This window comes from Macaca nemestrina, chromosome 6 (assembly GCF_043159975.1).
Source record: "Macaca nemestrina isolate mMacNem1 chromosome 6, mMacNem.hap1, whole genome shotgun sequence".
Classification (NCBI taxonomy): Eukaryota; Metazoa; Chordata; class Mammalia; order Primates; family Cercopithecidae; genus Macaca; species Macaca nemestrina.
Window position 1 is genome coordinate 29,663,511 of NC_092130.1, and position 16,776 is coordinate 29,680,286.

General features: G+C 50.0%; 1 protein-coding gene across 2 annotated transcripts in view; it reads right to left on the reverse strand.

The window, feature by feature from the left end:
* LOC105466864 (synaptopodin) overlaps nucleotides 1-16,776 on the reverse strand; it is a 74,910-nt gene that overhangs the window by 36,969 nt on the left and 21,165 nt on the right. For both annotated transcript variants that reach the window (XM_011715975.3, XM_071098205.1), the window contains exon 2: nucleotides 3,388-4,054. In XM_011715975.3, the coding sequence (XP_011714277.1) occupies nucleotides 3,388-3,787 (400 nt within the window). In that variant the 5' untranslated portion in view covers nucleotides 3,788-4,054. The remainder of the gene's footprint in view (nucleotides 1-3,387; nucleotides 4,055-16,776) is intronic.

Here is a 16,776-nt window from a genome sequence, read left to right on the forward strand (position 1 = left end):
ACTCCTTATGCCTTAGTTTCCTCATCTGTAAAACAGAGATAAGAAAAGTATGAACTTCACAGGATTGTTTAGAGGATTAAATACTCCATATGACGCATTTAGCACAGTGCCGGGCAGCTGAACTGGGAGGCATAAACCCGGGGTTCCAGCCCCTAGCTTTGCCACCAACTTACTGTGTGACTTTGGACAAGTCACTTGCCGTCTCTGGCCCTCAGAGTCTCCATCTGCACAACAATCTCAAGAAACCCTACCAGTTATGACCAGCTGAGACTTTGGGGAGGGCAGCTATAGCATGGGGCTGTCTTGGTGAGCTGGGGACCCTAGTGTTGGCTGAGGCCTGATCATGAGCTCTACACTACCCTTTCCTCCCCAGATCTATTTTCCCAAATTGGCAGCAGCTGATGGCATCTCTCTGTACCTTCCATCCCTCTAGCCTGCCAAGGGCCCTACATTGCCCTGCTCAGCTGGTACTCAGGCCTTGGAGAAATGGCACTGGTACCCACTGACCTCAAACAAAGGTATCTGCAGGACCCAAAGCAGAAGATATTGTGGCTCATACTTAAACCTGCCTGTGAGCCCTCTAGAGAGGCAGGTATAATTGCGGAAGGATGGATGTAATTGTCTGAAGATGCTTATAATCCTTTGGCGGTAAATGGGAGGAAGCTTTAAAAGGAAGCCCTAATCCACTAATAACCTGGCAGCCCCACAGCCTTCTTCCCTCCTGATCTCTGGGCAGAGAGAAGGAACTCTAGCCACTCCCTTCCTCAAGGCAGCTGAACGGCAAGTGTGGGCTCCGACCCAAGACCACCAGATTTTGACTCTCCTGCAAGACTTCCTTCGTGCCTCCATCTCCAAGAAGTCTTCCCTGCCCATTTGATCCTTCTGAAGTCTTTTCTGCCCCCTCTGTCTCTAGAAATATTCTAGGACAGAACTGGATGACAGACTGACTGGACAGTAAAGAAAGGAATAAGGCCTGGTGTGGTGGCTCATGCCTATAATCCCAACACTTTGGGAAGCCGAGGCGGCAGACCATCTGAGGTTAGGAGTTCGAGACCAGCCTGGCCAACATGGTGAAACCCCATCTCTACTAAAAATACAAAAATTAGCTGGGCATGGTAGCGGGCACCTGTAATCCCAGCTACTTGGGAGGCTGAGGCAGGAGAATTGCTTGAACCCTGGAGGCAGAGGTTGCAATGAGCCGAGATTGTGCCACCGCACTCCAGCCTGGGCGAAAGAGCAAAACACCATCTCCAAAAAGAAAAAAAAAAAAAGAAAAAGAAAAAGAAAGGAATGAACCACACTGTTACAGGCAAGAAGAACACAATCATAGTCTCAGCTCTGGCACTAGCTGTGTGACGTTGGGTAGGGGACTTAAATCTCTGAGCCTCAGCTGCCTCACCTGTAAAATGGGGAGAATAACACCTGCCTGCCTTGAGAGCCTATAGTACAATAACAAGAATGAGACGCTATCAAATGAACTGGCTTAGTATGACTTGCCAACAGAGTTCATTAAAGGTAGTGCCCTCTCCATCCATGGTCTCTTCCATTCCAGGATATCTGCAGACAACACTTTACTCTTCTAATTCCAGAAGAGAATGGTGGCCAAGAGCACACGCCCCTTTTCAAAAAACCATAACTGGATCATGCCTTAGCAGCTTGCTAACCATGCATCTTGGATAAGTCACATATATTTCCTGAACCTCTATCTTCTCATCTGTATAATGAAGATTAAAAAAGTATGTCTCTCATGAGGATTGCTACGAGGTTAAATTAAATGAAAAGGGTAAAGCTCTTGGTACAGTGGGCTTAGCACATAAAGGCTTCTAACAAATAATAGCAGCCCTATTGTTGAGCTGATGATGGTCATTTCAATTAAGAATAAACATTTCTTACATACCTATCTAGATTACTCTAAAATTTCCAAAACACTGCCACAACTAAGATCACTGCAACCTCCCAACAGCTCTTTGAGGTAGATAAGATTCATATTTTTATTTTATTTTCACAGAGGAGGAAAGTAGAGCTCACCAAGGGGAAGGGATTTGCTAGGGCTTGGCTAGTCAGCAACATCCGGTCTAGAAAGCATCTATGTCTCCTGACCCCCAGTCTGGGCCTGTGAGAGGGACGGGAGCAGGTCCTGGGAACTTCAGGCTCTAGGAGATCAAATTTGGGCTGACTCTGGTGTGAGGGCCCACCTCCAAGTTCAAGACTGCAATGCCTCCCTGGGGTCCTCCTTCTTCCTGCCCTAGAGGGATTAAAAGTCCTTTCTTGCTCCTGCCCAGCCCCCTGTGTGACCCCAGCCTGGTAGGCAATGGTGGCCATGGGGGGCGATCCGAGCCTGGAGAGAATTATTTCAGAGAGAAGAGTGGGCGGGCAGGCTGGTGATATGCCAGCCGGGCGTCAACGACGCCTGCAGAGAAATGAAGCGTTCCTTCAGTTTCCTGACGCACAAGCCCTCCCAGGACTGTGTCCCCCGCATGCCCTGCACCCCCAGGATCTACTGGCTGTGCTCCTGCTTAAGCTGAGCATGGCCCTGCTCACGTCCTCCCCATCTGGACCCACTTCAGCGTTTCCATGGGCCGGCTGCGGAGGTGATTCAGTGTGGGCTTCCCTGTCCCGCCCTGCTCTGCAGACAGCAGCCGCTGCAGGAAAATTATCCTCATTCCTGCCCTTCCTTCCTTCCGCGCGGCGCACACTGTGCGCTCCCCACACGCTGTCATGGGATCTCACTGCAGCCTAGGTGGTGTTCCATCTGCCCCTGTCATCTCTAACAAATGAAAAACCGAGGCCTAGACGAGGAACACGGGCCTAGCTCAGCCACTACTAACGTGCTGAGTGACTCCAGCTGTCTTTTCCTCACTCTGAGTCTCAGTTTCCCCACCTGTAAGATTGGGAGGTCAAATTCTATCCAAGGCTTCAGTCTCTACCTCCCAAGCTCCATGAGGTCAGCAGCCACATCTGTTTTGTCCAGTGCCACGTCCCCAGCACCCCCATGTAGCCAGCACTCAATACATTTAATGAGAGGGTCCTGCCCCATCGGTTGCTTGGGACACCACAGTGATTTGTTGCCGCTAATGATTAAAAGGCAGACGAGAGTGGGAAATGGGCTTTTTTTTTTGACCAAGCAAGATAATGTGGCTTTCTCTCACGGCCTTCTCACGTGCCCTCTTTGGCAGAGATAGGAATGGGGTTAGCTGTGGTGCAGCTGGAGCTGCACGGAGCTCCCAGTTGCTCCTATCTCTCCTCAGCTGTTCATCTGGGCATGCCCATGGGGCTGTGATGAATTATTGTGAATCATGGAAAAATATGGTCAGGAGCCCTTGTACTAAGGACCTGAGGGGTCTCCAGTGACTCCAGTAGTCCAAGGGAAAAGGAACACAAGCTTACCTGGTGTCTGGGCCACTCTGGACCCAGGGCCCGGGCTGGGGTTGGCTGTCATCACCTGCCGGGCCTTCACTACATCCCGGTCCTGGCTGGCCCTGCCGTCGTGCTGGGACGCCCCTTGTTCCTCTCTGGAGCAGCTGGGTGGTTGGATGCCCAGGGCTTTGGGCAGCTGCGGTGTACCCTTGGTGACTCTGCAGGCAGAGTTGTCCCCACTCCTGCTGACCCCCTCATCCTCTTCCAGGTCGGTAGGCCCCGCCTCTCCCTGCAGGCCCTCCTCACCGCTGCTCTCCTCGGCTTCCAGAGCCAGACACCTGTAGCTTCCATCAGGGATCTGGAAGGCGCAGGGGGTAGGCCTCCCTTCGCTGGGCGCAAGGGGCGGAGATGGGAGGTGAGGACCCAGCATGGTGCTGTTCCTCCTCAGCGATGCAGGGAAGCAGGCTCCTGGGCCTGGGCCAGGGCCTGGGCTGGGGCCACCTGTGTGAGCCCTGGTCTCTGCTCCTTGCACAGCCTCCTCTGACTCTGCAGTTTTGCCGTCCTCCGCTGATTCACAGAATTGGGGTGAGGTCTGGCTGAGGCGAAAGATAAGTCCTTCCTGGGTTAGTGAAGTGATGGACCTCCAATCCCTCTTCTTAACCGGTCTCTGGTGCGAGGCCCCTTCAGTGCAATCTATCTGCACAGGGAAGAAAGAAAAAGCACATGAGACAGCTCAGTGGGGGTTCCAGGCTGAATTTCTGAGGCCTGTTCATCTTCAGGTGACCCTGAGAACTGGCCAGCAGCATTTGGGGTGCAGGTTCCACACTTCCATAGGAAAGTGTTTCGAAAGCTCCAGTCATTTAACATCCTGGATTTTCACCACATCCTCATGCTACCTGAAACTTTATTTAATATTTTTCCTTTAATCAACTTGAAATCACTTACTTCTGTTACTTTAGAATTATCTTAAGTAGCATTTGCAGAGAAACCACAAGTATATTGTGCTCAGTCCTTTTCCCCCAGTGCACATTAAATAAATATCTAGTTATTTAACAACATGTATCTAGACACCACCTAGAAAGAATTCGCTCATGTCCCAGCAAAGGTACCTACACCACAGGAATCACAGGAGTGGTGTGACCTCAGATGCCAACTGGGGATAGGAGCCCTTGAAGGAGGTTGTGCAACAAGAAACACGGTGCGGGCCGGGGGTGGTGGCTCATGTCTGTGATTCCAGCACTTTGGGAGGCTGAGGCGGGTGGATCACCTGAGGTCAAGAGTTCAAGACCAGCCTGGCCAGCATGATGAAACCCTATCTCTACTAAAAATACAAAAATTAGCTGGGCATGATGGTAGGCACCTGTAATCCCAGCTGCTTGGGAGGCTGAGGCAGGAGAATTGCTTGAACCCAGGAGGTGGAGGTTGCAGTGAACCGAGATCGCCCCATTGCACTCCAGCCTGGGCAACAGAGCAAAAAACTCTGTTTAAAAAAAAAAAAAAAAAAAAAAAAAAAAAAGATGGTGCAATGGCATGCTTTCAGTTTCTGTGCCCAGGCATTTCAGTTAGAATCCTAGCTCTGCCATCTGTGTGACAATCAGCAAGCCAGTCACAGAACTGCTCTAAACCTCCACTTTTCCATCTGTAAAATGGGTATTGTAATATTTCTAACTTCACATTGCATTGAGGATTACATGAGAAAATGCATGCAGAGGACTTAGCGCAGTTTCTAAGCCATAACTCAATACATGTTGGCTGTTCTTTCATTCCACAAAATTTTTTATGATCCTATTATTTTTCAGACGTCATGAAAAGTACTGGGGATATAGCAGAGGGATAAAGAAGTCTTAAAATGTGGTGAGGAGAGCTGTGAATGATAGCAGGAACAACAATAATCATTGTATGATTATTTATATAAATGTTAAGAATGATGATAATCCAGGCAAGAGGGAATGGAGGCTTTCTATAAGGGATGACGAGGAGGGGGTAGATGGGAAACATACTTGGGTGGAAGAACTGGCTGGGCTTGGAGGCAGATGGAGAGTGGGTGTGGAGAAGAGGGAGGAGCCTAGGATGCAGCCCAGGTTCCTAGCTCTGGTGACAGCGATTTTGTTAATAGAGATCAGGAATAAATGAGAAGGAGCAGCTGTTTAGTGGAGCAGGGAGATGAGTTAGGTTTCGGATTTCCAGGGGAGATGAGCAGTGGGCGGTTCCACACAGGGGTCTAGAGAACAGGGGAGAATTCCAGGCTGGGGACAAATATCTAGAAATCATTTGTGGAGGCAAAGGGTGGAGGTGGGTGAGATGCCCCAGGATGGGCAGGTAGTGCGTAAGACAGAGCAGATGGCCAATTACACTTGAGAGGAAACCCTGGAAACAAGGGATCTTGCTTAAAGACTGGAGTCTGCTGCTACTTAGCTGTGTGAACTCAGGCAAGTGTGAACGATCTTACTCTCACTTATCCTATTGCAAAATGGGGAGCAGTGAGAATCCTGAAAATTGTGAAAGTCTGTGGACATGGGTGATCTGAGGACCTGGACTGACCTCAGCTGCTGTGGTCATGCCTCCGCCCCCAAGCAGGGGTCAGGCACCTCCCACCGCAACAGGCTGGGTCAAGGTCTTGGTTTCTGGCTGGGACTGTGCCAGGACAGTCTGGCAGGCAGGCAGACAGATAAGCGCATTTCCAAGCCCCAGGGCGAATCAGAGCCGGCCAGGGGAAAGGCAAACGACTGTCCGGATCAGAAAGATAACCAGGCACCTGTTACAGCAGCCTCAGTGGCAGGGAAATGAGGAGAAAGAAGCCCACCTTCTGCCCCGGGGGAAGAACAGAAGCACCTCTTCCATCCTGGGTCATTCACTTAGGTTACTGCAGTACTTTCTCACATCAACCCTGCGAGAGAATTACGTTATTATTATCCCATTTCAGAGGCGAGGAAATTGAGGCTCAGATAGGTGAAGTGACTTCTTGCCTAAGGCACACAGCTCATAAGTGGCCAGGCTGGGATTCTAACCTCGCTCTGACACCTTGACCATGATGGTGGATTCAGAGACCTGGAGGAGAGGCTCCAGGCCCTCATTCATCTCCAGGTACTTTTTCACTCACCAGCTGCTGCCAGATTTCTGCCATTTGGGTTTCAAAGAATCTTAGAATCTCACAAAGGCCAGCAACACTGAGAAGAGACAGGACTGGCTGTGTGAACTGTGGCAGGTGCCTTCTGCACTCTGGAGTCAGATTCCCGGAGGACACCATGGTGAGACTGAGCCAGATGATGCTGGAGGATCCGTCCAACTCTGACATTGCAGGATCCCCTGATTCTAAGCACTTGGATAGCCCCTCTGTCATCCCCTCAGCGTACAGCCAGATGGCTGGAGGCAGAAGGAGTGGGTGTGGGGAGGGGGCAGGGCTCCTCTGACTCCCCACAGGGGCCTCGCCTCACTCTATCCCTGCTTCTGTTTTGATGTATTTGACGGTGGCCACGGTTTCCAGGAAAGGAGAGAGAGGCGGAAAAGTTAACTTTCCGCCACCCACACAAATATTTTTGGCCGGCGTTGTCTTCACGCTGCCAAGCCAGGAGGGAGGAGTTGGCAGGAGCACTCCAATTCAAGGTTCCCTCCTAAGGAGGAAGGAGGACTCCCAACCCAGTCGGATAACTTGGGCAGGCCCTGTGCAGGCCTAAGCCCTGCAGCACCCACCTCTGTGCAGGAGCTGTGGGGGTCGGGGCCCAAAACAATAATAGCGGCTGCCACTAACAGCACCTGCTAGGCGCTGAACCCAGCCCTTTACCTGACACTCCTGCTGTGTGGGTGCTGTCTACAGAGGAGGAAACTGAGGCACGGAGAGGTAAGTACTGTGTTCAGAGTCACACGGGTGGGGAATGGCAAAGCAGGATGTGAATGGAGGCAGCTGAGGTCTGTGCTTATACTCACTGCTCTCAGCAACTGCAGACTCCAGGGACCCCCACAGCCCCTGGGGTTGCTGGACTCAGCCACGGCAACCCATCCATGAGGGTGGATCTCCTCTGTGGGTAGGACAGCACCTGCCGCAGTCTCCACAAACATGGGAGGGAGTCCTACCAACTTCTAATTCCATTTCCCCCAGATTCATGACCCTCATCTGGACACAGGCTCTAAAATACTTGAGCCTTGGCAGAAAGGGCTGATAGAGTCCACAGAACATGCTGTCCTCATCTCAGAGAGGAGAACTCTGAACCCAGAGGGGAAGGATTTACCTGCAGTTGTATGGCAAGCCAGAGGTAGGCGTGGCACTGGAACCTAGGTACCCAGACCCTCCAACTCTAGCTCCTTACATAAGCCCTGCTCCCTCTGAGGGTCAGCCTCCCCTTCTCCCTCCCTTTCACCTCTGCACAATTCCAAGCAGGGGCTCCCAGGACCAGAGGACTGGCTGAGCATCAGGTGCTCCACAGTCTGAGGGCTGGCCAAGATGCCCCAGGGCTCCAACTGTTGGCTTCTGCAATGGCCTTGGGGACGCTCGCATCCCTTCCGCTGCTGTGTGTGTGTTGGGGGAAGGGCACTGGCTTTGGCATCAGGTCTGGGTTGGAATTCTCACCCAGTGGCTGCCTGACCCTGGACCTGTCTCTTGTCTTTCTGAGCTTCACTTTTACTGCCTGCAAGACAAGGCTTAAAACACGATCTACTTCCCAGGGTGGTTGTAGGGATTAATAGAGAAAATATGGGCTTATTCCTTCACCCAGTGGGGAATGAGGAAGCACTGCTGTGTGCTGCTCACCGGCTGGGCTCTACAGAGGCTTGGTGAGCCTGGCATTCGGGGCCCCAAGTGCTTGGTGTGCACAGACTGCAGTGATTATAAGGCACAGTCCAGCCTCCTTCTGATTCCCCATCATCTGCAGGGTCCCCATAGGTCAAAAGAGCCTCCCTGGTGCTGTAGAAGAAGGGAAAGGGAGTGAGGGGTGCTGAGCATCAGGGCTTAAGTAGGTGCATTGCAGAGGTCAGGGCATGGGGTCCTTGTTTCGACTCTGCCGTTGACTCACTGAGTCATGCTGGGGAAAATCACAAGATCTAATTGTATAGGTGGAAGACTATAGGGCGGAGAAGGGAGAAGCAGCCCAGGAAGACTAGACCCTCATTCCTCCAAAAGCCCTACTGCCCATGGCTCCCTACCTGACCTCCCCACCTGCTGTCTCTTCCTGTTTCCATCCTATGCAAAGTCTGATCCATTGTCCTAGAGTGTGGCTCTGAATGTGTTGCTCACCTGCTCAAGAGCATTCCATGGCTCCCAATTGCTCACAGATAAAGCAACACTGCAAATGCAGACTCAAAGCCAAATCTTATGATTCTTGGCTGAGGGGAATGAGGAAGGGCTTCCTAGGGTAAAGATCATCCATCGAGGCCCAGTGAAGGCAAGAAGGCAGCACCACTGGGGATGACTCTGAAGAACCAGGCGGGCTTGGATAGGCTGAGATTAGGGCATGTATGGAAGGGCTGAGAAGGTGACTAGTTTGTGACAGGCTTTGGTTGCCTAGGCTCTCTCCTGCTTGCTGGAGAGATAAAGTAGGGGCGTGGGCAGCCCTACAGGGTTGGGGAAACCACTGCAAGGCCCAGCTCTGTGGGTTTGGGTTGGAGGCAGCATGGCCAGAACAGAAGGCAGGGGACTGAAAAAAGGGCTGGCAGGCAGAGGTCCCAGCAAGAGGAGAATTTTGGAGTAATTTCTTCAGCAGCTGGCACAGGGCCAGGCACATAAAGCAACAGGCCAGGACCAGTGGCTCATGCCTGTAATCTGAGCACTTTGGGAGGCCAAGGTGAGATGATCACCTGAGCCCAAGAGTTTGAGACCAGCCTGAGCAATATAGTGAGACCCCTGTCTCTACAAAAAAATTAAATATTAGCCAGGCATTGTGGCACACACCTGTAGTCCCAGCTACTTGAAAGGCTGAGCCAGAGGAGTGTTCGAGCCCAGGAGGTCAAGGCTGCAGTGAGCCATGATTGTGCCACTGCACTGCAGCCTGGGCAACAGAGTAAGACCCAGTCTCAGAAAAAAAAAAAAAAAAAAGAAAGAAAGAAAGAAAGAAAGAAAAGAAGAACAAAACACAAAACCAGTAATAATGATAATATGTGGAGTGTTTACTCTGTCAGGTGCTATTTAGACACTTCATTTGCAGCAGCTCATTTGATCCTCATCACACCCTATAAGGAAGGTGCTATTATTATCCCCATTGTGCAGATAAGGAAATGGAGCTTCGATGACTTGCCAAGTTCACACAGCTAGTGAGTGATTGAGTCAAGGTTCACGTCCTGATGGTCTAGTTCCAAATGTCACTCTTATCCATAAGGCTGTACTATTTTAATGGTATAAGTAGTTGCTGAGTGAAAGAATGAAAGGATGAATGAATGAAAGAGAGGAATGGGAAATGGAAGGATGGGAGGGAGAAAGGAGCTTCTCTCCGATGTCTGGTACATTGCCTGGCATATTGTAGATGCGTAATATTTATCAAATGAAACAATACATGTGGGGTGGCCAAGAGATTAACTGCAGGTGTAACCTAGGAGCAAAACTGAGGCACCCTGGGAAAAAAGGTGACTCTGAACAGGTTCAGATGGCTCAGGTGCACCTGCCCACCGGACTCCTGTCTGGAAGCACCCTCGGCACCAGTCTGGGGTAGGGGAACTGTCTGGCCTGTCCACAGCTGAGTTCTTGCTGACAACAGGAAGAAAGTTTTTGTTGTCCTTGAGAATTTGACCTATGTTCCTGCCTTAGTGTTTCTCTCCCAAGGAGGGGATGAGAGCCAAGGTGGGGGGTTTCTTCCTCATGGCTTCAAAGGCGGGGAATCCCAAGCCTTTCCAACCTCCAGAGCTAGTAAGCATGAGAAACCCCAGCATTTTCCATTACCTTGCTCTGCATTCTTAGAAGAATCGCTTTCTTTTACCAGGCCTCAGTTTCTCCAGCTGAGAAAGGCCTTGGGCAAAGTGGTTAGTGGGAGTGGTAGCAGCAAGGTTGCTGCTACACTTGAATTCTCCTTGGCCTTGCCCATTTCGTGTTTTCCTGTTGGGGTAGTCAGTCCCAGAGGGATGTCCACTAGGATCCCATGGTCCCAATCCTTTCCTCTAGTCCTTCAGGACAGACTGACCAATCTCGGCATCCTTCCTCCCTTCCTCAGCGGCCATCAGCATCAACCATCCCGGCTGCCCAGCCTGCTCTGACCTCTTCTCCTTCCCCCCTAGTCCTCTCCTGCCCTCCATTTCTGCCCACCTCCTGGGGCAGAAGGGACCAGTGTTAGATGGGCATGAGGTGGAGCTGGGGGGACCCCCAGGAGCCATAGGAAACCAGCCCTTGGCACTAGGTAGTGGTGAGAGGTTGGGAAGAACTTCCAGCTGGGCACACTGGGTGGTCTCAGGAGAGATAAGGTTTCAGTTCAGCCTCAGAATAGTGGGTAACTTCAGATGAGTCTCTGCATCTTACTGAATTTCAGGTGCCCTCTTGGTAGAATGGAGACTCAGCCATTCATTTACTCATTTGTTCACTCAACGCATATTCACAGAATGCCTGCTAAGTGCCATCACTATTTTAAGTGCTGGCAGTACACAGTGAACAAAAGAGAAAGAAACTCTGCCCACGTGAAGCTCACATGTTAGCTGGGGTGGGCAGATAAATAAATAAGAAAGTATGTCAAATGGTGTTAAATGCAATGGAAAAATAAGCCAGAAAAGTGACCTGGGAGTGCTGTGTGTCATTAAGATAAAGAAACTGTGGTATGAGCATAACAAACCTTAACAGATGTCATTCCATGTTTTGTATAGCATATGCATTTCAAGTTCACTATTATGCTAAATTCTCATATGCAATTATAAAAAAAACATAAACCAACATTAGGTGGCAAACTTAGAAACATAAGCCCTGCAAACCCCTGGGAGACATATTTCTTATGCTAATATTTTGATTATTCAATTGTTCACCATTTTAGAACCTTCCTATTCCATTCTGAATATGTCTACTATTTAGAAATGAGTATTTTTTGTAATCCTGTGTATAAAAAATAAGATTTCATATGTTAGCATTCTTTTTTTAGAACATTCTTTTCCAAGTTCATTATTGGTAGAGCATCTCCTCACTGTAAAACACATGATATGCAATGAGTTTGAGGACAATAATAATGATATCATATTGCTGTGAGGATTAAATAAGGCAACCTGTGAACATGCTCAATAGAGACAGCTGTTGTTATTATAATTATTGTTTTTGTGAAGTGGTGACTGAGGGCATTACAAGAGCTAGCATTTATTGAATATTGAGCATGTGCTGGGCACTGTGTCAATCTTGTTTCTTGTTTCTTCCTCACAATAACACAGTGAGGCAGGCACTACTGTTACCCCCCAGTTAACAGATTGAGGAAGCAGAGGTTCACAGAGGGTGAGTCTGCGCCCATGATCCCAGAGCAGGAAAACGACCAAGCTGGAACCTCACAGGTGTCTGGGGCCTGGCGTGGTCACTGGAGGTTTTCTGAGGGTCTGGGGAGGGGCCGTTTCACACAGCACAGAGTCCGTCGTTCTAGCTCTGGCTCTGCCATGCCCACTGTGACCGTGGCCACATGCCTCCACTCTTGGGCTTTGGTGACCCCCACCGCACAATGACAGGGCTGGGCCTGGGGTCTCAAAATGCTCTTCCAGCTTTAGACTGCCTGTGGAACCCGGCACCCAGGATGCTGGGGGACTCAAGCCTGTTCCAAGTGGACTCATTGAAGCCAGCCTGCTCACAGAATCAGCCAAGTCCCCAGTACGTCACATCTATTTCTGCCCTGCTGGGTTTATAAATACATGGGCCAGGGAATCAGCTTCAGAGGAACTAGGGAGACTGAAGTCATGGCTATAAATACGGGGCTGAGACTGGCTGGGTCAGGCAGGGGTGTGGCAGGGCAGAGGCCACTCTGCACACAGTCCAGTCTCCCTTGGCCACACCAGAAAATGGGGGCTCAGATGGAGAAGGACTTGCCCAATGCCATGCAGTCAGCATAGGGGGAGAGGGCTAGCACACAGGGCCCAGGTTCTGAGACTGCTTCTCACTGCCACCCCCTGCCACATTCACAGTGCCCCCTCACCCTGTCCCCCAGTTTAAACAAGAGACTGAGACTGATACTACGATTTCAGTTTCTATAATAAACTTATGCTGATAACATACTGCTTTTTATCTGTTGCATACACTGGGGCTCCCAAATATTGCACTGCAGAAAGGGTTCAAGGACTAAAAATTCAGAAAATGCCTAACCAGCCAGGCATCGTGGCTCACGCCGGTAATCCCAGGATTTTGGGAGGCTGAGAGGGGCGGATCACTTGAGGTCAGGAGTTCGAGACCAGCCTGGCCAAAAGAGTGAAACCCCATTTTTACTAAAAATACAAAAATTAGCTGGGCATGGTGGTGCATGCCTGTAATCCCAGCTACTCTGGAGGCTGAGGCAGGAGAATTGCTTGAACCCAGCAGGTGGAGGTTGCAGTGAGCCGAAATAGAGCCATTGCACTCCAGCCTGAGAGACAAGAGTGAAACTCCATCTCAAAAAATTAAAAAAATTAAAAATAAAAATAGAAAATGCTTAACCATGCCTACCAAATGGGATCCCTTCTTCTCCATGCCAAGTGGCCCAGCTGTGTGCTGAAGCCAGCCACACTGTCTCAGCAGCCAATGTACCCTTTCCCAGCTCTGCATTCAGGGACATTGTCAATGGCTTAAAATGGGCCACAGTGGGAGTAGCTACACCACGGAAATTGGCAGGTGCTACAAATCATATCTCTTTTTCTCCAGAGAGCAAGTTGTTAGACATTTATCCACACACCGCTGGTTAAAACCATGGCCAGTGAATCCCTACCATACCCATTTCCTGACTGGCTGAACTTGCTCCAGTTACCTTTCTTCTGGGAGCCTCCAATCTTTCATCTGTGGAGTGGGAACACTAACCACGCCTGCATCATAGTGACTGTGAGGGCTACCAGAGCTGGTGCCCCTGAGGGTTAGCATGGCAATTCCCAAACTTGTCCAACTCATCAGAATCACCTGAGGATCTTTTACACATTCCAAAGCTCTGGCCGCACCCCAGACAAATTAAATCACAACCTCTGGGGGTAGGACCTGTGTTCAGTGTATTTTGAAGCTTCCCAGATGGTTCCTATGCGCAGGTAGGTTTGGGAACCCTCCCTCTTTACAAGCACTATGTAGCTGCCCAGAGATCATACAGGGATGGGGAAAGTGCAGACCCCACATCACTGCTCCATTGTTTAACTCCTGGGGTTTCAGGGGAAAAAAAGCTGTATTAAGAATAGTGGGTTTTCAAAGGATTATAAGCCATACTGCTATAAAGACACACACACACGTATGTTTATTGCAGCACTATTCACAATAGCAAAGACTTGGAACCAACCCAAATGTCCATCAATGACAGACCGGATTAAGACAATGTGGCACATATACACCATGAAATACTATGCAGCCATTAAAAAGGATGCATAGTTCATGTCCTTTGTAGGGACATGGATGCAGCTGGAAACCATCATTCTCAGCAAACTATCGCAAGAACAGAAAACCAAATACCGCATGTTCTCACTCATAGGTAGGAATTGAACAATGAGAACACTTGGACACAGGAAGGGGAACATCACACACCGGGGCCTATTGTGGGGCGGGGGAGGGGGGAAGGGGGAGGGATGGCATTAGGAGATATACCTAATGTAAATGACGAGTTAATGGGTGCAGCACACCAACATGGCACATGTATACGTATGTAACAAACCTGCACGTTGTGCACATGTACCCTAGAACTTAAAGTATAATAATAATAAAAAAAAAAGAATAGTGGGTTTTATTCATTTGTTTTTTCTGTTTAAAAGCCTAACCAATCTAAAGGAACCATGGGAGGAGAGGCCCTTACCCTCTCCTTTGCAGATGTGGGCCTGGCTGCCCCAGACTCCAGAACAGATGGGCCACAGACTTATAGGCCCCGAGGAAGCTTCACTTCATGGGGTACCCAGCTGGCCAGCCAGGGAGACGGAGGGGCTTCGGGCTGGCCTCTCTTCCTCCGCTGGAGAGTCATGCTGGCCCTTTTGGGTCCACGGGCCAAAGGTTCATGAAGTTGGCTCTGCCTGCGAGACATCGAGCTCCTGGCTTGAAGGACTTGGATTAAGAAGGGTGACATCAGTGCACAGTTTATGCCAAGGGCTTAGGGCCTCAGTCCAGTTTCTCCCTGGACCACCACCAACAACAACCAGTGATAAAAATAATCATACTAGTGACTGACATTTATGGATTCTTCCTATACACTAGGCTATACCACAGCGAGCGCCTCGAAAGGCAATACGGTATAGCACTGTGCCATCCAACATAGTGGCCACGAGCCACATGCGCTACCAAGCACTTGAAATGTGGCTAGCCCACATTGAGATGTGCTGTAAATGAAGAATACACACCACATTTCCAAGACTTAGTACCAAAAAAAGAATGTAAAATGTCTCATTAACAAGTTTTTTTATTTTTTTATTTTTATTATTATTTTTTTGAGACAGAGTCTTGCTCTGTTGCCCAGGCTGGAGTGCAGTGGCTCGATCTCGGCTCACTGCAAGCTCCGCCTCCCGGGTTCACACCATTCTCCTGCCTCAGCCTCCCCAGTAGCTGGGACTACAGGCGCCTGCCACCACGCCTGGCTAATTTTTTGTATTTTTAGTAGAGACAGGGTTTCACCGTATTAGTCAGGATGGTCTCGATCTCCTGACCTCGTGATCCACCCGCCTCGGCCTCCCAAAGTGCTGGGATTACAGGTGTGAACCACCACGCCCGGCAACAAGTTTTTTTCTTACATTTATTACATGCTAACATGATGCTATTCGGAGTTTAAATAAATGCATTATTATAATTGATTTCACGGGCTTCTTTTTTCCACCTTTTAAAAAACCTTTTAGTGTACCTGCTAGATAATGTAATATTACATATGTGCTCACCTTATGTTTCAGGGGACAGCACTGGCATTGCAGTCAGGAGGGCTGGTCTCCACTGCCACACTCCAGCACTGCATTGTGCCACATACCAGCTGTGACACCTGGAACAAGTTATATCACCCTCTGTACCTCAGTTTCTTCATCTGTAAAACTAGAATAATAATAGTACCTACTTCTCATTTAAATGTGCCTGGCAAAGAAAGTCCTCAATAAAGATCAGCTCTCCCAGCAGCCCTTGGCATTGGCCTAAGTGATCCCTTGGGTTATTACGTGCCTCAATAGGTACTGAGCTCCCTGTCACTTGTGGTAAACAAGCAGAGAATGAGAAACTCTTCAGCAGAAATGAACTGACCCCAATATTACAAGAAACCCAGACCAGCACAGAGCATGGTAAGACCATAACCACCTTCACTCTGGACATTCTACCTTTATTAATGCAGCCTAACATCAGATTCGCTTTTTTTTTCTTTCATCAGCTATGTCCCTATTATGCTTATGGTCCACAAAGAAGTCACTAAACAACTGCTACTTTTATGCCATATCTCCCACATCCTGTACCTGGGCAGTTGGCATTTTGAGCTCAGTGGAGGACCTGACACGTATTTAAGTTAGTTTGGCATCATGCTGACAAGGACTCTCATTAAGGACTGGAGCCCAGACTCAAGTTTATCAAAAGATTATAACCCCTCCCCCTACTCCTAACATAGGATGAAATAAAATAATGGAAGGGAAATACGTTTTGTCAACAGTTATCCAAGGTTACTATTAAGTCCATTCAGGACTCACTTGTTGAGTCTGGCAAGTGTGAGGGCGTCAGATACTGGTCAGGGAAGGGCTGGAGGATAGTATAGGCTCAAGAGTTGGGAGCAGGTCAAGGAAAGGATGACACCAAAAGAGGAGGCTGAAGGGCGCTGAGTCTAACTGTAGATTTGCTCGGTTGGCCAGCCCCTGTCACCTGCCTCTCCTCTTCACTGAAGCTTTGGCTCAGCACACACTCAGAAGTTCAGCCCTGCTCCTTCTAACCCCTGTGACCGTGGGCAGGTCACTTTCTCTCCCTGGACCTGAGAAAGGGCAAAATCATGTTGCTGCTCCACAGGGCATGGCAATACTGGAGGTGAAAGAGCTGGTCCCCACACCTGGTGCAGAGCAAGAGCCCAGTGCTCTGAGACAGTGTGGGGGCGCGGTCCGCCAGCTGGCCCAGTGCTGAGACAGTGTGGGGGTGCGGTCCGCCAGCCGGCCCAGTACTCTGAGACAGTGTGGGGGCGCCGTCCACCAGCCAACCCAGTGCTCTGAGACAGTGTGGGGGCGCGGTCCGCCAGCCGGCCCAGTGCTCTGAGACAGTGTGGGGGCGCGGTCCGCCAGCCGGCCCAGTGCTGAGACAGTGTGGGGGCGCGGTCCGCCAGCCGACCCAGTGCTCTGAGACAGTGTGGGGGCGCGGTCCGCCAGCCGACCCAGTGCTCTGAGACAGTGTGGGGG